Genomic DNA, 20302 nt, shown 5'->3' with positions numbered 1-20302 from the left:
TATTCCCGTACCGGCAGCACGGTGGCTGAGTGGCAACACTCATGCCTCACAGCAAGAAGGTTTGGTTCGATCCCCGGGTCATCCAGGCCTTTCTGTGTGGAGTTTTGCATGTTTCTCCGTGTCTGAATGGGTTTCCTCCGGGTACTCCGGTTTCCCCCATCAACCAAAACATGAACGCCCTTCGAGACAACTGTTGTTGTGATTTTGGGCATTACAAAAATAAAATTAATTGAATACCTTGTAACATTAAACAAAAATCTAATCAAAATTAAATATGACTAAGATTAATAAGAGAAGGAAGTATATGGCATCATGAAACTACTGCTAGTGTTTCAAGGTGATGACAGTATAACTTAATGTATGGCTCTTCAAAATAATTTTTCTATGCTAAAGGATCAAATTATCAGTTTCACAACTATAAAATCAAGATACAGATGACAATTCCTCTAAAACGTTATTGCCTGTACACAGAAATGTGATGTCAATACTGTTGACTGATCTCCCTAGGCCACAAGGAGTCAGTGCTTTGTGTCACATTTGGGAATAGTGCCTACTTAACAATGAGTTTTTTCAGAAAGTGTCCCCTTAACACTTCTTTAATCACCTTGAAGATGATTATCCAGAGTAAAGAATATAACATAGGCCCCATTCCCTCTTACAGCATTACCACACAGTGATCCCTTTCCTGCAGACATGAAATCCTTTGCAAACATCACATGGGATTATGAATCTACTTTAGTATGTATAGGCTTTGACATGGCTTTTTGCTCCTGCATGGGAACACACTAATGCCCTGGAAAAACTAAGGAAACTAGATTTTTTTCCCTGCAGGATCACATAACTGAAAAAAACCTATCATGAAACTGACACGTTTTGACTAAGGAAGTCATTTTCAATCTGAAGGAACTAGCCTGAGAAGCTAGAATTAATTGAGGGAATAAACTGACAGACTGAAAATGTTATTTAAAGAGATATCCAAAACTTGCCTTAAAAAAGAGGCACACTGGCAGGGAGTAGAATCAGTCTCTTACACAATTTTTGACCTAGTGAAACACTCATGTCCTTATCCATCTTCTAAATAAATGTTATGTTTGGACTTAATTTAAAGCACTGCATGGTCACAATGTGATCATTTGTATTTGGATTGTTTATGCAAAAAGATAATATGAATGTTATTGCAGAAGAGTCACTTAAATGAAATAATTAAATTATTTCAATTATAATAATAATTATTATTATGTTATAATAATCTTCCAACATCATATGATAAGCAATGTACCTGCTCTTAGCCTACACAGGTGGTTGTGTGGGATAATTCTGTCAGATTTTAAGGCTGAAGGACAAACTGCACATTTACATTACACTAAAGCCCGACAAACACTAAAGGATCATTTGCGCGGTTTAGAACCCGGTTTGCGCGCCTTTGGATCCTCATGCGCGATTTTACTCCGCTGCGCTCCTCATGTGTACTGTGTCACTGCGGCTCTGACTGCGGCTCTGACTGCGGCTCTGACTGCGGCTCTGACTGCGGCTCTGACTGCGGCTCTGACTGCGGCTCTGACTGCGGCTCTGACTGCGGCTCTGACTGCGGCTCTGACTGCGGCTCTGACTGCGGCTCTGACTGCGGCTCTGACTGCGGCTCTGACTGCGGCTCTGACATATAACCACAAAACATCAGCACAGGACCAATAATACAGAACGTCAGGGTCAGATGTCGTGACAGACACAGAGGGGCAAGATACAAACTCAGGACACAGAGAAAATGACGAGATTTCTCTCCTCTCGCAGAACTGTAAAGTTAAATTGCATCACTTATCCACATTATCTATTAGAATTTGCCCTCCACAAATAATAACACCCTGCCCACAAAACAGCACTATTAATCGAGTTTGAAGTATTATTTAAAATGTAAAATAGCGAGTGTAGAGCCTCACGTGTGTCCGTTTACATAAATATACACATTGAGGATCAGGGAGAAGCTGCTGCAGTAAACATGATTCTACTTCCTGTGTAGTTTATCGCCAGCCTTCTGGACATTAAAAAGCATTTATATGAACTATTGCACCACATTTCACAAATAATAATAATGACAGTTTTGACTTGAATCTAAATTGTACCACTGTAGACAGGAAACAGCTGAATTTGCTCGCTCGTGTTTTAGCCTGTAGTTGTTTTTTTTTTCCTTTAGCCTGTAGTGTGTGGTTTCCCTGTGCAGTCTTTGTGCTAGATTTGAAATCTAGTGCGATTCTTCTTGTGTCTGACGTGTGCGCTTTTTGTCACACTTTTGAAAGTGGTCTTAATGAAAAATCTTGTAGCATGTGGCGGGCTTTAGATACATGTTTTAAAACTCTTGGAGGTAGTTTTAGTGAACAAGGCTGATATACAGATGTTTAACAAATAAAGTTTACATTTTTGTGCGTAGAAATATCTTATACAACCCAATGCCAAATAAGACAATAGACATTATAAGTCAGTTACAAATGAGCTCTGATTGTAGCTGCATAAGGTTTTGCATAACATACTACCACCTACTCAAAAGTAAAAACAAAAGCATTGCATAACATACTCAGCAATAGTAATGGAAGACTTTGACCTTCTTCAGCTTTTAAATCGTGTCTGCTCACAAATATGGTTAAATTTCCTGAAAAACAAAAACCCATATAATGTACATGTTTATACAATGGCTCCTCCTAGTGGCCATATAAAAGAAGAGCATATACACACAAAATATGGTACAAATACCCCTGTATTTGTTTGTCAGGATTTTATATTTGGGTACTGAGAATTCAAGGAATAAATAATCTGATGAGGATTTGAGTGATTTGGAGCTGAAATACTTACATGGCATGATGAGCCTTCACCTGGGTACGGCAGTTACGACCCCAATAACAATCAGGACGAGATGTAACAGCAGCTGAAGAAAAAACACCAACTGCATTATTAATCCATATAAAAGCATGGACACACATCACACAGTGCTGACGCACAGAAATATATCTTCTATATTTCTCTACCTGGCAGATCAGACTGAGGGATGTTTTGTCTGTACTTGTAGGCCAGCTCCTTGAAGGTGCGCAGGCCGCAGCAGTAGCATATTACAGTGTTTGCAGAAATCCGTCGATCTGAAAACATGATGACAAACAGGTTGTAAGCACTGCCCTCACTGACTCTTCATTGATGACAGGTCACCTGTCAGAGTGTAGCTGCCCTGCTGCAGACCCTGCAGAGACTCCTGCAGCACGTCTCTCCATGTCTTTCCTCTCACAGACAGGTAATTCTGGTGCACATGGACAAACAGGGTTTATTACCGGTAATACTAATAGCACCAAGCAAAAAGTACTCAACTATATAAACTGTTTACAATATTTAAAACAAAGTTCAGTAAATACCTGAAGTACTTCTGATTCATAATTATTGTTGTTGAGTACACCATCCAAACATTTATCTGTCAGATTCAGATCTTTAAAAGATACAGGCCATTAAAAAAAAAAAAATCGTAAGATTGTCTCCAAGCCATTTAGCTATAGATACAGACCAGTGAATCGGGCCAGGCAGCCCTGACAGCCAACCCTTGGACACCCCCAGTACATATGACAAAAGTAGCGCAGACATATGAAACCTACAGAGTAAACACATTTAGAAATTGTGTTAATAGTGGATGTCCACAACAAACAAGCCATTTTTGTAATAATTCATTCATGTCCTTTTCCAAAAATTAACTCACATTGCTGAGCAAACAGCTTTTGTCCATTTTGTGTATTTAGCTCGGTGAGTCTGTCTGGCATCGGCTGGAGGCAGCAGGTACAAATCAGATGTGAGGTATAAGGGGGGCAGCAATACTGCTGAGAAACCACGGGAGCTGTAAACAAAGCAGAGTACATGTGTACAACTAGAAAAATGTAAATAAACTGTTTATTTTATTATCAAATTTACCGGGTGACACATCGGCAGATGTAGAGGGCTGCTCACTGCTACTACTTGTCAGTCCCTCCTTAGTGGGGGGCTTGGGTGCAGTGGGTAAGGGCAAAGGAGTGAGTGGAACAGACAAACCTCGGAGCCAGTAGCTGGAGCCTGGGGTCAGCAGCACCTGACTGACCTCACTCCTGTATCCAGGACACTGTCTGCACATCACTAAGGGCTGGCTGTGGATAGAAAGAGCATACAAAGGCATCAGAATGGATAGGTGAGAATTACTTAGATATACTATTAGGGTTTACATAGCTTTTCTTCATTCAAGGCCATGACAGGCAAATAGTATTGTGAACTGCATCAAAAAATAAGTGGCTTTATTTGTTGGTTGAGTGTAAATCAAAAGTAATTAAATAAGACACTGCTGGCATCCTATAATTTTCTGTCATTGAAAATGGGAAATAACTTTTTCCTTTCTATTTTATTCGATTCTGACTTAAATCTTTAGCCATTCAAGTAACAATTTTTATCCATAAGTGATAAATAATTAAGAAACTAAGGCCTTACCTGTTATCTGAAGAATCACTGTCATTATCAGAAAAGTCATAAAGGTAATCTGAGCTGCCCTCCTCATCAGAAAAAGAGCGCTCCACTTTGGGCTGCCACATGTCCTGAGAAATCTTATTACGACTGTCCATGCTCTTTAGGTCCTCTTCAGTGCGACACTTCTCTGTGGTAGAACTGCACTGGTTATTTAATCAGCTTATTAGAGCAGAATTACTACCCACAAAAAGGACCAAAATCCTAAAAAAATGAATGTCATACAAACCTGGATGCTGAGTGAGGTACGCTTCCACCAGGTTATTGAGGATGTGGTTTTTGCAGATCCTCTCCACAGGACAGCGACAGGTGGGGCAAAGAGAAGAACGCTCCATCCAACCCGAGTAGCAGGCAGCGCAAAATGTGTGCATGCAAGGCTGTAAGCTGAGAAATAGAGTCTTGAATTCACGGATAACCTTCTTCACAAAAAACAATGTTTGTACAATGTACAATTGTAATGTACAATTTCCCAAGGGCTTTAAAGTACGAATGAATATCTTCATGAGTTCACTTGTCAATACTTAATATGTTTGTATGAGTATATTTAAAATAATCTTCTCCATTACTCTTCTCCATTAAGACAAGCAGGTGACAAAGCCTTCACTGGAAAGGTTAGAGTTATATTCTAAAGAATACAAGTAGATGAACTTATGTAGATATTTTTTGCGTTGTACAATTAGAGGAACTCAGAGTCTCACCTAATACAGTCGTATAATAGGTCTTGGCAAATAATACAAGTCAGCGATTCTTCCATTATATCAGTCTTCTTTGCTTGTCCTTGTGGTTTACACCCAACATTGGCATTGCCTTCTGCACTTAGTCCTGATACTTCAGCCCTTTGCAGTGAGCCTGCATAATGTTGTTTGTATATATGTATTACAATGGAGAAAATAATTATTAAACTTATTACTGAACATTTACCATCATCAGTTTTCCTCCTTTTCCTTTCAGGCTCCAAGTGGTCATTGTTATCATCTTGTGCAGAGCCAAGCTCTTTTTGTTGACCTTGTGAATGGAAATGGACATGATTATACAGACATTTCTTATAACACTACACACTAAAGTAGTTGACACAAGCCTGGGAGCATACCATAGTTTACAAAAAATACATTATCATCCCTGTAATATAAAGGCAAGTGTCTTGCTGAAGAAGAACACTGGGATTCAAATGAGAACCACTCTTTCTGAAAAATTCTAATATTCCAACTCTTAACAAATGTTTAGTACCATTTTAACAACAAAAATGTGGAAATGTAACCTTACCAGTTGCAGTATGAGAGATTGAAACCTGCACAGATGCAGCAGTGCTCCTGATGCAGTAATGAGAAGCGGAGGTTGAAGGCAGTGGTTCTTCCTGGGTCAAACCTTGGGGAGGTTTTGTGAGTAAGACAGGTGACACAGAGAGAGTCATGTCGGAAGGTACAGAAGCTGATAGATCTGTAAAATAAATAAATACAACTGTTTGCAATTTACAAAATCAAATAATTGTTGTTGTTGTTAATCATTATTGTCTGTTTACCAAAAGCATTGTGGGAATCTTCTTGCTCTGAATTAATAAAGTGAAAGACATAGGCAACATCTAGAAGAGGAGTAGATATAATTGTAAGTAAAACAGTTGGGTTTAGAGTGTTACATAAAAATAGCTACTCAAATGTTATGTACTTGTAATATATACTTGATAACTCACTTTCTTGAGGCTCACTTTTTCTGTACACAAAGTGGATGATATCTCCATGTTGCAGTACATGCGTTTGCTTTCTAACCAGTTTTGACATGTTGATCACAGTGCCATTAGTGCTAAAAGAAACAATATCACACATTCAGTTTAAGTTGCAAACGCAAGTAAACAGAAACAGTATTCAGGGTCTACTATATCTAATACTTCATATATTTTACCATACCTTGTGTCTTCGAGCCAGACTAAACCTGAGCTTTCATCAAGAGCTATCTTGCAGTGCTCGCCTGACACCAACTTATTTGTTGGGAATGACAGATCACAGCCTGTGAAACAATACAAATTCAATTTAAAGAAATAAATTAGATTTTTTTTGTTAGCTTGGAATGTTTAAATCACATAAAGCATTCTCCAACTAAAATGCCTCTGCACTCTTTGAACCCTAAACTCCTCTGACTCACCAATTAAACCTCCTCACATTGCATATAAGGTAGACTGCAAAGACTGAACAAAGCAGACTGGTGGGGAAATATAGGCCTAGACTTTTCTTAGGCATAGCTATACAAAAAAAAAACCTACTTAATATTCTGCACACATGTTCTCAATGGGCGCCTTTTGTTATCATCACAAGAGGCTGTCTAAGATTGGAGCACTAAAAAGAAAGCTTTGTGTTTTAAAGGGGGAGGTTGGACACTGACAGTCAAGTCTACACTGCACACACTTTTTGCTTTGTCTATGGCATAGCTGATCAACAGACAAATTCAACATGTAATAGACATATTTATATATTTTTTAAAAACCTTATACCCCTTTTACGTCCAACAGTGTTCTCCCTGTTCATCAGCAGCACCTCATCACTGGTGTCCACTTTAATCAGTTTCCCCCATGGTCTCCCTGTTTCCAGATGGCTCGATCCACACACTGGGTCTCCTTTTATATCATCATATACTTTGTCACTTTCGTCCATCTTCGTTTGTTTTCCAGAAAGTGAAATCCCTGAAGAAAGAAAAAGTGAAAGTTGTAAAAATAACTATAGACACGTGACAACCTTTAGCATCTATTTTTCATTTAGATCTGACACAAATACAACCTAAAACACGTGTTAATGTTACAGATTAGCATTGCTTAAATTAAATAACAGGGTTTTTTCCCCATTGGAGACATAAGTGCAAGTCTGATCCAAACTTATTCCAGTTTAAAGTAACAGACTCGGGGGAGCTAACGGTGTGCTAGCCGCTACATGCTGCACCCGAAAAACATTTAAATAACGGCTTTGTCTTAACTCATCACACATGTAAATTAATCACATGAAATACACTTGCCTTGCCGTCCAACTCTGTCGTTTAAGAGTGTATGTGAAGCCTTGTTTTCCTCATGTTTCAGAGCGCTTCAGTCACACTTCCTGCTCGGTTCAGCTTTGACACTATTTACCGTCATCAGCTGATGGAGGAGGGGCCTGTGTTTCCCGGGACTGTTTCCATGTGACATCAACTGTTTTATTCTTATGAAGCTCCTGTCTCTTTCTACTCATCCTCAGACTGTTCAGGTCTGTCTCAAAGTCCTTTTCTACATAAAATAAGAGAGATCCTGCCCTGTCACAGATGCTCAATGTCTTTGCTCTATGCCTTTGATCCAATATAAGGCTCCCCTAAAAACTTTATGGGTCCATAGAGCTTCCAAGGGCCCTAACTCGACTAGCATTAGCCTAATGAAGAGATGGAAGTTTATACATTTACTATTAATTCAGGCTATGTTGTGTCAGTCTATTGTTAGAGCATCAATTAATAGTTGGACAAAATACTAAACCAATTCAACATTTTCACCGAGGGCCACATCAGCAAAAGGACCAGATGTAAAATAAATCTACTACGACTACTTTTTTAACTTCTTAATTAACTGTTTCTGTATTTATTACTTACTCAAGTTACAAATATTACATATGTATTTGCTTAGATGTAAAAAAAAAATATGGCTGTGTAACTGATAAAATGACACCTTTTTATTTACCCTGTCGAGGGCCACATAAAATGATGTGGAGAGCCACATTTGGCCCACGAGCCTTGAGTTTGACACATCTGCCCTACACAGACAATTTAATCACAGCTTGTGTTGTTTATTAGGGAACCCAGACCACACACATATTCACTCATGAAACAAAAAAAATATGTTTGAGTAATCCTGAATTAACCCTGTATTATAAGGTTGTCTACAACTCATAAGCTCCAAATTCTCAGTTTCACCTTATAATGTCATGAAGCGGTCATTTTCAAATCAACAGCTAACATTTACCTTTTGTTCAGTAGAGATTAGCAATACCAGGGCTGAAATTATCCAAATGATTCTGATGGTGTGTGGAGTTTAAAAACAGCCGAGCACTTCCTGTATCACCCAGTGGACAGCACAAGGTGGAACAGAGTGTTTTCCGTTTGAGAGAATTTAATTTAATTTAATTTATTTGTTTATTTGATTGGGACAGTGCATGTTATTGAACATACATAACAAAAGCACGAATGTAAACACGCCGGATTGTAGCCATACGGCTAATTTCCATCCGTAGACCCACGGGTCAGGGTCACAGGGATCAAAAATACAACAACAATAAAATTTACCTTAAACAATGATCAGGCCTTAAATACAATTTTCCAACCATACAATCTTACAATCTTAGTCACTTTGCACAAAACTCCATTAACATTCACTCAGCTCATTATCCAGACCCACATGCAGCATACAATACTAAAACGGTCCATAAAGGATACACAATATATAATAAACAGCAGAGCACTTAGTGTGTGCAAGTTTGGTTTGCCCAGAGCCAGTTTTTCTGTTGAGCCTTAAATGAATTATATGTTGGGCACTCCCTCAGAGTTAAAGGGAGCCTATTCCACAGGTTCCCACCTCGGACAGACAGGACCATCTGACCAAAGGTGGTACGTCTGTGGGGTATGACCATATCTCCTCTGGTGGAGGCTCGTGTGGTTCTTTGTGTGTTTTCTTTACTCTTGATAAATTCTTTTATTGGTGGAGGAGCGAGAGAGTGCAGAACTTTATAGATCAAACATGCTGATTTTAGAATGATCATGTTTTGAAAATGCAGTCATTTATATTTGTATAGAATATGGCAGTGGTGATGTGACAATGTTTTTTTTGTCCAGTGTTTTTAAAGCTTTTTTGTAGAGGGTCTCTATGATTTTCAGAGATGTGGGGCATGCGAGTGACCATGTAGTGAGACAGTAATCAATATGTCAGATGATCATGGAGTAGAAATACATTTTAGCTGCTTGCAGTGTTAAGTTATTTCGAATATGGCGGAAATTTTGGAGATTAAATTTGACTACCTGTGCTACTTTTTTATATGACTTTTAAAAGAAAATGTTGGATCCAGAACTACTCCGAGGTATTTAAACTCTGAAACAAGGTTGAGCTCCTCTTTATTCAGAAAAACATTTGACCTGGTTGATTCTATGCAACGTTTTGAGAAATACATACAAACTGTTTTTTTCTGTTCTGGAGAAGAGCTCCAGGTGTGTTTTGTTTTTGTTTTTTTGTAAGGAGACAATATTATAAGATCAGAAAATATCCCTTTAAAGACTGTAAAAGAGAATGAACTGCATTATGAACACAGAATAAAAAACTGTCTGTGGAGACCTTGTAAAAGAGCATAGCACCGTTGTCATGAGAAGGTGAACAGTCCAGGATTGTGATTGATCTTTGAATTACTGCTTAAAGGCTGAGATTAGATCAGACAATGAATGGGACACATAACTCCACTCCCCTTTCAGTAACATTTTTTTTTACTCCCGCTGTTTTTAACCCCTGCCAGCACTACTTTCTGAGTAGCCCTACAGTGCAACCATAAAGCACGGCCTACTTCATTCACAGTTACTTCTCATGAACTGCCCTTTACTGGATATAATTTAAAAACTATTTCATAATAATTTGTAACATACAGCAAGCTACATCTACTGTGGCCTATAAAATTTATAGTCAACCACATGCTTGATATTTGTACTTATTTTCTATAGGCAATAATGGTCTTTGTCAAAGTTACATTACAAATCAGAGTTGTACATAATGGACAACATATTCTGTATAAAACAGTGACATAGAGCTCAGCAGACGGCTCATTAGAAAAACACTAGAGACATTTTCAGTCTCAAATATAGTTGTCAATTCTATGAAAGTTTTGCTTTTTTACCTTGTTAAAGCCTACTACATCCTAAATTCTTAAGTAAAATGCTAAATTTGAGGCATTTATTTTCACTGCATCTATCTTTCATTTACTCAGGCACTTTCCTGCACTACCTGATACAAGGTTAAATTCAGTCATCAGTCAACACCTTAGCTTAAAGGTGCGCTACGTAACTTTTGTAAAGTATACTTTATTGATCCTTCATGACGGTAATCTATTTTCTGCATTTGTGGAGTAGTGTAGCCACTGATATTGCTGGGAAAAAAGAAAAAAAAAACCTTTCTGAAAAACATGTATTCTTACTGTGAGTGGGGTTTCATCTCCGTGTCACCTGCCTGGCACCATGGAGAGAGTTATCTAGGCAAAGCAGTTATGTCTACAGGGGGACAAGCGAATGGTGTGCTCTCCTTCAGAAAAGTTACTTAATGCATCTTTAATTAAGGTAAAAACATAAAATTTATGAAACTCTGGTTTCATGTGTTTTTGGTTCTGAAGACAATAATATAGATTATATTGATTGTTTGCTGATTTTAAATGTTTAAAGGAGAATGTGTTGTTTCTCTAATAGAAATAGCAGAGGAGTCCTTAATGCAGGACTAATCTGAGCATAGCCCCATCTATCCCCAGCAGTGCATTATTAATGGGCAGTGTGCGGGCTGCTGAGGTCAGGGGCCTCTTCTCGCTAATGTGTCCATTCCTCATTCTTGGATGTCTGTAGAGAAAACACACATATTCAAGCACACCGGTTCACAGCTACACAGAGATGTGCCATCCATGCAGAATCTACTCTTAAGGGAAATTATGATATTTTTAGTTGGCATTCAGTGGTGAGTGCACAGTCCTCTGCAGATGGTTTGATAAGGTCAAAACAACAAATTGAATGTGGCTTATTGAATCCCACACCAGCTCTGTCAATCAGCATGTCCTAATTGGATCAAAGATTACTTGTGGCAGCTGTATAAAACATCAAACGAGTAATTAAATGAAATAATGAGAAAATAAACCTTAATGTTGCCAAGTGGGAATGGAGGCAAGCGGAGGAACGTGATTCCGCTGCGCTCTGTGAAATTATCTCTCTCCGGCTCGGGCTAATTGCTGGAGGATGTCCTCTTAACTGAGTGTGAAAAGCTGTGTCTAATTACTGCAACATTAATCAGGCATTAGCATGTTATCACAAGGTTAACTTATCAGGAGGGGCCCAGAAGCAGCTGGAGGTGCCACTTACCAGCACTGCACTCCACCAAGGGGGCCACAAGGGGTCGTGCTTGTTCTTCCTGTCAGACACTCACTGCAGAGCTCCCTCCAAAGATGCAAAAGCCACAATGAAAAGGCGACCATGTTGAATTTGCTTTGTGTGCATTAGCCTGTGCAGATTGAGGATGTCCGAATCCAATATGCAGCTATACCCTGCATGTTGTGCATTACAAATCATTGCAGTTGTGGTCAGGACAATAAAACACTTGCAGACATAATTTGGTAACATCTTATTCTATGCAGGCGCACTACTGAAGGGCATCTTCTCAATGGGGACTTAGAAGAATTACATGGACCGAATCTGTGAAATCAATGCTAAACAATTGTGTGCTTAGGGAAGCGGCTGATTGTTCATGGTGTAATGAAGATTGACTGGATTGTGATTGCAAATTACCCACTGCTGAAATGTGTTTACAGACAAAACACTACATCTTAAATGTCAAATATGAGCGGTATAATTATTGGATCTTGCCCCAAGCTGGTGTTATAAATATAGGCCCATTAAGCACTTGCATATCCTCATACCAGCCAGAATAATAAATAAACCATAGAAACGGACACACTGACTTACATGCATAATCAAATTAAAATAGTATCTTATAGGGCCCAATAAAACTGTAAAGAGCTATAAAAATGTGATTCATATATGCTCGATTTGACACTGGCACTTAAGTTACAAATACCTTATGTTAATTTATGTTTGGCAGTTTAAAGAGAAGATGTGCAGGAGGCAAGAAAACATGTATGTATCAGAAATATAAAAAAACAGATACTAATCAATACTAAAACTAGTGTAAAAACTAGATACTAATTTAAGCAAGTATCGATACTGAAAAAAATCATATAACTGGATAAAATTTGACCTTTCCTGAACAGTTTCCTCTTGAGGTTTATCAGAACTTGTGTAAGACCACGTGGTATAAATACTACTACTTTGTGTTGAAAATTACAGTATTGTCTAAAAAAGAGCTTTTCATCAAAAATGGTATTGAGTCTATTCTTTAGTGTTGAAATTTTGTCTGAAATTGTAGAATCGTCACAACACTATGTATGATAAAAAAAAAAGACTAATATACAAATTTTCAAAAACAAAAGTAAGATGCGATCGATATACTTCACATTTGTTTTGCCCTTTTATTTTTGGCAAGTTCATTGATTGATGTTTTCATTGATTACCTCTGCAATGCCTTTTGAATACAATAATAAGTCATATATTTACCTGTATTATCATGGGCAGTTCAACAGACTCTGGTGATTGCTCAGTAGCTTGTCTTTTTCTGAATAACCTACGCTCTGTATGTTGTGTATATCATATCCTATGTGATGCACTGATCTGGCAGCACCCTGACTACATTACCATCCGCTCTCATCAGAATTCTGTACTAAAGGCAGCCGTAGCAGCAGCACCTCCAGCAGCAGAAACCTCGCCAAAGGCACTCATTTGTCAGAGAGGCACGCAGATCACAGGCTGACAAATCTCCCACGTCTCCCAGACTGTCAAGCTCTTTGCCTGCATATCAAAGACAAAAGAACAGAGCCGGAGCAGAGGAGAGCAGCCATGGCGTTCAGAAATGCTTGGCTGTGTGAACCCCGTTTTTGAAAATGCCTATTAGCCTGGGTGAGAGAGATTACAAGCAAATAAAATTACACTCATTGTGATATTTGATTTCATAATACCTCCTGAATTATAATTACACCGCACTGGCACTTTTGATTTAAAACCTATTTGGCGACAACAAAGAGTGGTAGATTGGAATAAGCAGGTTGTGCAACGAGCGGCTGCAGTGCATATTATTAGGTCTGTTTCACCAGAAGTAACGTTTATGGAGGAGAATGGATCCACTAATAGGATTGCAATCAGGTGAGAGAGATTCAATTAGATGCGAAACAGTGGTTTGGGTTTGCTTGTCAATCAACAAAAAAGGGTTCAGGTTAAGAAAACACATGTGATAATTGTGTTTTATGTATTAGATGCAGAAAAACATTTGTGACAGATTTTGTGTGATGGAAAGTTGTGGTTTAAAGTACTTAAAATGTGTACTTTTACGTAAAGCTCCACGTAATGTAAGAGGGGTTATCTCACAGCCCTGAGTTGTAACTTTTCTTGTGGAAGGTCCGAAGAATCATTAAACTGATCTATCTCCATGAAGAATGTTACAAAGTGTTATTTTAATGGAGTCATGCCGGTGACGTGCCTCCAACCTGGAATATTATGCAGTCCAGCTTTAGCAGAAAATGTGTTGGGCAAAAAAACAAAAGATTTCTGCATATTGATATTAGAAAATAAAGGTGGAAACGAATATAGCTAACGTAAAAGATAAATAAAGGCATGCATTAAAAATACAGTAAATAAAAATAGACTCTGACAAATTCAAAATATACAGAAGGGCAGAACAGTGCAAAACTGTCTGTGCAAGTTTGATAAGTCTAAAAGTCAGAAGAAAAAAAAAGAGATAAAAACTTAAGTCAATAGTTTGACAAAGCTATTGACAAAAAAAATAAAAATAAATAAATAACTCATGCTGCAAAAATGAATCAAACAACTAAAGAAAAAATATTCATAAAAACACAAAGTACTCTGGCCTATTGCAGGGAGAGTTTAGCCTATGCTGCTGAATGGTTTGTATGGACAGATAGACAGACAGACTGAGCAAAGGGAGGAGATAAGAGACATTCTTGGGCGGCACAGAGACCAGGCATGAGAAGAGGCAGCCTGATAGCAGTACTTGTTGTTCTGATGTGTTAAATAGCTGGCCTTCAACACTCCAATCAATGTCTGAGAGCCACTGTGTAGCCAAGGGTTGTGTGAGATAGCACAGATGGCTCAAGTCAGTGGTCTTGCCTGCTCTCTTGTGCTGTTGTGTTTGTAGGATCAAGGTGAATGACGTTTTTTTTTCTGCTGTAAAACATTGTGAAATATTCCTATTCATGCAATGTTTGCCTTATCTGATGTTAACATTAAAATCAATCTTTCTATGTGGAGTTTGAATCATTTAAAAACTTCACTTTGTTATTAACATAACATATAACATATACTTTTAAGAATAGTATAAGTATATAAGTAACTTAATGAAAATAGGGAAGACATTTCAAAAAAATAAAGAGTAAATAAATGTATGTTTAATAATAAAAAAGTCAACATTGTTTTTCTTGTAGTATGTGTTATGAATATTTGTGACTCTAAATAACCACCTATGCATGTCCATTGGCCCATTTGCTCTTCTGACCAACACTCCATACATCAGACTGTATCTGGCCTGTAGCCACTAGTCATTGAGTGAAACAAAAAGATGATTGTAAAAGTAAAATACAAAAACAATTTAAAAGTGCTCAAAATGTAATATTAGTTTCATATAATCATCTTTATAATGCAGATGGACATTACGTGAGCAGTGACAGCACGCTTGTCTCACATCTTTGCAAAAGTTTTAGAAAAGTTAGCTATAAACACAATTACAGTTTATTTAAATAAATGCTCCATTTTTCAGTCTTATCAATAAGGGTTCAGAAAAGGGCACAGTACTGTCACTACAGTCACAAAAGTTTTAATGGCACTTTCACAGCCTTTGATGACAAACAGGATTGTGTAGCACTGTTTATTGATTCGGTAGATCATAAAATCATCTTGAAGCACCTGAACCATATTAGATTTGACAATGCTACATGTAATTATTTCCAAAATTATCTTTCAAACTGAATCCAGGCAGTAGTAGCCGATGGATTTTAATAAAAACATTTAACTTTAAGCAAAGGAGTGGCCCAAGGCTCAATTTTGGGCTTTTTACTATATTTATTAATTTGATTGGTTGCAATTTAAGAGAAAGCCTCATACATTTATATGCAGATGATGCTGTTTTATATGCTTCCTCTGCTGATCAGGCAGTTCAAAAAAATATTTGAATGAAATCCAAAATTCCCTCAAAATCTTAAATTACCATTGAATGCAAATAAAAAGTACTAAAACACATTTAAGTGATGTTCGAGCTACAAATCTTTACACACTAAATGGAACATTGATTGAAAGAGTCACCACCAATAAATATCTTGGGTTCTGTCTCGACAAAATCGTAAATACTTGGAGTTTAAAATCAAAATGATCATTTTATTATAGAAACTAATTTTGTATCCCATTACAGAAAATAAATACTTCAAGTGGGGAACGCTTTGGGGTCCCACCAGAGGAGCCAGAGGAAGTGTCTGGGGTGTGGGAGGTCTGGGAGAACACTAGAACTGAAATGGGGAAAAAAAAGCTTTTGGTTATTTTGCTTCCCAAAAGTGGAATACAGTACATTTCAAGGACATGTAAAACTGGATACACTGGTCCCACTAAAGCACTTTAATAATCTGGTCATAAACATTTATAATCACACCTGTTCCTGTTTTAATGTTTTAAATGGACCTATGTAGTTATTTGATGTGTTTGTTTCTGTTTGTATTTTCCCGTATTTTAACAGGGCACTCACGGAAAAGAGTGTCTCTCGTTGGGTTCTCCCTGTATAAGTAAAGATGAATGAAATTAAATGTAGGTTTCTGGTTTTATTCCTTTATGTGATCAGTTGTGGCAGGGTATATATGCCCTCAGTGTGTATGAGAAGGTTTTAAATGTTCTTGTTTCAACATAAATAATAAAAAATAATTATTAACTATTGGTCCTGGCAGGTAAAAGTTTTATTATCTCAATTCAATTCATTTTATTTTTGTAACGCCCAAAATCACAACAACAGTTGTCTCGAAGGGCATTCATGTTTTGGTTGATGGGGGAAACCGGAGTACCAGGAGGAAACCCATCCAGACACAGGGAGAAACATGCAAAACTCCACACAGAAAGGCCTGGACGACCCAGGGATTGAACCAAACCTTCTTACTGTGAGGCATGAGTGTTGCCACTCAGCCACCGTGCTGCCTACACACAATTATCTACACAAAACATAAAGTTGTGGAGTGTTCTTCTATATCTGGAAAGTTGATGTGCCAGACTTGTTGCCAAAAAAAAAAAAAAAAAAAAAAAGATTAAATATGTATTATATTGGTGATTTTACTCAAGTTGAAGAAATGTAATAAATAAATAGATAAATAAATGGTAAAAAATAAAAAAAATAAAAAAATGGACTTGCACAATGACCTGTGGGTGTTTTTCGGTCCTATTAAGAGCCATTACTCCTGACTACATTTTGTAACCTGCCACATAGAAATCAATATATTGACAGCAACATACATTTGGTGACTGACAATACACATTTGGTAGCTAAGAATGACTTAACATGATCTACTGGTCATCCACTTAGTTTCAACCTCACGTTTTCTTTATTGATCGCCAATATTTTATATGCGTTGTATATAAGTAAGTACTTTTTCTCTGAATCCTATAAATCCTATTACGTATGGGCTAAAAGATTAAACATGTATTTCTCCCAACACTCGCTTAAATGTTTGCCGCAAAAATCAATTTCAATCTATTGATTTTTTCCGGCTTTCATTTTAACAGGGAAGCTACAAAAGCACGGAGCATAAATGTTGTAATGAGATATAGCACATTAATAGGCTAGACCAACCAGCATAGGTGGTCTAATCTATGACTGGAGAAATAGACTAATAAAAGTACACAAAACTTTTATTCAACATGTGACGAGATCATTTTACATGGATTTTTTTTTTCAAGCTAATTCATTCCAAGCTTTAAAAAAAACAAAAAAAACAACCCCTGACAATTTAAGGATTTTTATGTTGGAAAGGAAATCCTCACATGCCGATGCCAAGAGCGCTAGGTGCTGCGTGTCTGCCAGCGTCAAACTGAATAAACGCCTTTGAATATGCCCACACCAGCAGAGGGGACGGACTGGGCTGTAATTCCCATTCTGCGGCTTGGAAAACTTCCGCCCTCTTCCGATCCAGTGCCAGCGGCTCGAAGGCGATCCCAGCGATGAGCCAGGGAACGCTGTGTTAACTGAGCTCTGGAGAAATACGGTCACGGCTAGATCCATATTCAAATAAACTTCACTCTTGGCCCGTGGACACTAGCCATGTTGTCACCAGCTGGCACTGCCTCTCAGGGCCCATCAAACACTGAGGCGCTTTTGATTAGCGGCTCTGTGGCTAATCATGGGCCGGCCGGTGCCAAATTGGACATGCTGTAGACGGACATCATTTGCTCTTTAAAACTACTGCAGTAGTTCTCATACTGTGGTGTGGTGATACACAGAGAAATCTTCTGGTGATAGCCTAACTCTTCTGGTGGAGGGTTTGTAACCTGAATGTCTGCATAGAGGTGTTATTGCTTTGTGTGGAATGTTCTACATGGCATTAAACTTCTCCAACTTTATATTTATCCTATTCCATTACAGGTGTTTTACGTAAGAAGAAAAAAGAAAAACAAAATAACAATAAAACAGTGGTGTTTTACATGGTGGTGTCTACTGCTCGTCTCCATTGAAATTAATATGGTTAATGCCATACTGTGGAATATTCGAGGCAAAGCGATAACATTTCCATGGAGACAAAATGTTACCTTTGAGCAGCTTTGTTGTTAATGTGCTTCCTTGACCTTGACCAAGACACCATGACATGTCGGTTTTGTCCTTTAAGCTTCTTGGACCTGGTGAAGTGATATGGTCACAGAGTCAAAGTCTGATCTCACCACATCTCAGAAACTAAGCAAATCTGGGCCTGGTGAGTAGTCGGATGAAAGACCTCTGGGAATACCAGGTGCCACACTGGGGTGCCAGTGGCATAAAACAAACAAAACAAAACAGTTGTTCTGTCCTTAGGCAAGACCCACATTGTCTGGTATGAATGTGGTGTGTGTATGAGTGTTGGTGGAAGTCGAAGGGGCTGAAGACATTAGTCGACCCCAGGGCAGCTGTGGCTACAACAGTAGCTTACCACCACCGAGTATGAAGAGACTGAATAATGCACTGTAAAGTGCTTTGGGTGTCACGAAAGGCGCCATATAAATCCAATGATTAATTTAAACGTTTACATTTTGTTAATCCTTTTAGGCCAACAGTGCCACTTTGTTTTGAATTACATTTATTTTAAAGATAATTTCTTTTGAACAGTAGACTTTATTTGACATGACAGCACAGAGTAAAAGAGTGATGTGTAGGATTCAAATTCTGGTTGGGAATAGAAATCACAATACTGAGTCCCGGACAGTGTAGCCTCATGCGCCCAATTCCTCTGGCCATGTGTGCAGGGCTAAAGTTGTTTTGGTTTTTTTCAAAATCATATTTATATTCTTGGTTAAGTCCTGGTGTAGATATGTCTTGATCTATTACATGTCTATTTGAATTTTTGTTGACGTGGTATCTTTTTTACTACACCATTTTTTACTTGTCATCTATGAGAAAAGACAGAGAGCAGTCACGGGCACAGTGCCATCGTGTGGGTCCTTGAATGAAAGTGCTTTGACTGCCAGATGCACCCAGCTGCATAAATGTTATTCATTTTTTATGGTTTGTGTACATAATATGGTCAGTGTGGGATACTGTGAGGATACTGTGAGGCTCCACTAAAGGCTGGAAAATCTTAAAATTCAATCAAAGTGGAAAACTTTGGCTGATGGCTGTTCTGTTCCTTCTACATTTCCATCCCCAACTTTTTATTTTTATGCCCCTTCTTCTCTGTCATCTCTGAGGCTCATCCCTCTCGGTCTGTAGAGTTGCCAGAATGGTTTCATCCAAAATCATCATCACAAATTTTAAACTTCGGAATCAGACTTTTAGATTTAAAATTCGTTCCTACAGAAAAAAGATTATCATCCAGCAACTTGGTATTGAAATTCAGACAAATAAATGCTATAATTTCTACCCTAATACAAAGTGTATATTTATTTATTCAGCTTTCAGTGGGACACGGTACATTAATAAACATTGTAACAATGACCAAAAATAATAGCCTCCCTAAGAGAAATAGATATAGATAATACTAATTGTAATGGTATTCTGCAGTGATGGTGTGAGACAGCCTGAATGTTTGTCATAGGTCCAGAGGTGCAAGGACATTAGACAGCACTTTGTCACCAGCGTTTGGAATTCACACCACGCGCTTGTTTCCAAGTCAGCTCCTTAACCGCGGCTGGCCTGGTTTGTGTCAGCTGCCGCTCCATACACACTGGGCTAAAAAAAGATGCTGCTAGCCTTTTTAGGTGCTCAAAAACAACATGGAGGCTATAGAGGACTGTGACATGCATGTAACAGCCAAAGCCCTTGACTTCATGGCCTTCCTCTGCTCAGTTCAGATAGAGTTTAGTGGTTTCCTATGGTTCTCATCACCCCTGCAGGGAGATGAGCTTGAACTCCTAAATCAGCAGACCCAGCAGAGGCCCAGGCTATCCAAATGTGATCATGGCAGGGGCCCCTCGTCTCATTACCGATCTCCATTTCAAAACGGCCTTCGAATGGGAACTAATGCATTAGCACTCACTGGGGAAACGTCTATGGAGCCACTACATAGCAGTAGCTCCAAATCTCTTTCATACATGTTTTATCAGAGGGGAGTGCAGAGAGAAAGGGAGCTTGGACAGCACCGTTCATTTGGTGTCGATCTTATTAGCTTGGCACTGTGTTATGGGCTGCTATTGTGCTCCATTAAAGCCCTCAGGCCTGCTCCGCTGTTTGTTGAATCTGAGGTGAGCATGGTGCCAAGTGTTTTTGGATGTATTTGAAACCATGAAA

The 20302-nt window shown here is 38.4% G+C and overlaps 1 protein-coding gene across 1 annotated transcript; it reads right to left on the bottom strand.

Moving 5' to 3' along the window:
* Nucleotides 1–1988: 1988 nt before the first annotated feature.
* On the bottom strand, nt 1989–7174 carry chfr (checkpoint with forkhead and ring finger domains, E3 ubiquitin protein ligase). The gene is made up of 17 exons (XM_033973027.2): nt 6992–7174; nt 6411–6510; nt 6197–6306; nt 6029–6088; nt 5773–5946; nt 5431–5514; nt 5208–5358; nt 4739–4893; nt 4477–4639; nt 3934–4142; nt 3725–3859; nt 3536–3619; nt 3390–3460; nt 3190–3277; nt 3015–3122; nt 2842–2914; nt 1989–2641 (listed from the first exon to the last, which is right to left on the bottom strand). The coding sequence occupies exons 1-17, from the start codon at nt 7149–7151 to the stop codon at nt 2599–2601; spliced, it is 1968 nt and encodes a 655-aa protein (XP_033828918.1). The 5' UTR covers nt 7152–7174; the 3' UTR covers nt 1989–2598.
* Between the last annotated feature and the right edge of the window lie 13128 nt (nt 7175–20302).

This window comes from Periophthalmus magnuspinnatus, chromosome 9, assembly GCF_009829125.3.
Source record: "Periophthalmus magnuspinnatus isolate fPerMag1 chromosome 9, fPerMag1.2.pri, whole genome shotgun sequence".
Classification (NCBI taxonomy): domain Eukaryota; kingdom Metazoa; phylum Chordata; class Actinopteri; order Gobiiformes; family Gobiidae; genus Periophthalmus; species Periophthalmus magnuspinnatus.
Note: the sequence above shows the minus strand (reverse complement) of the source record. Positions and strands in the feature narration are given on the sequence as shown.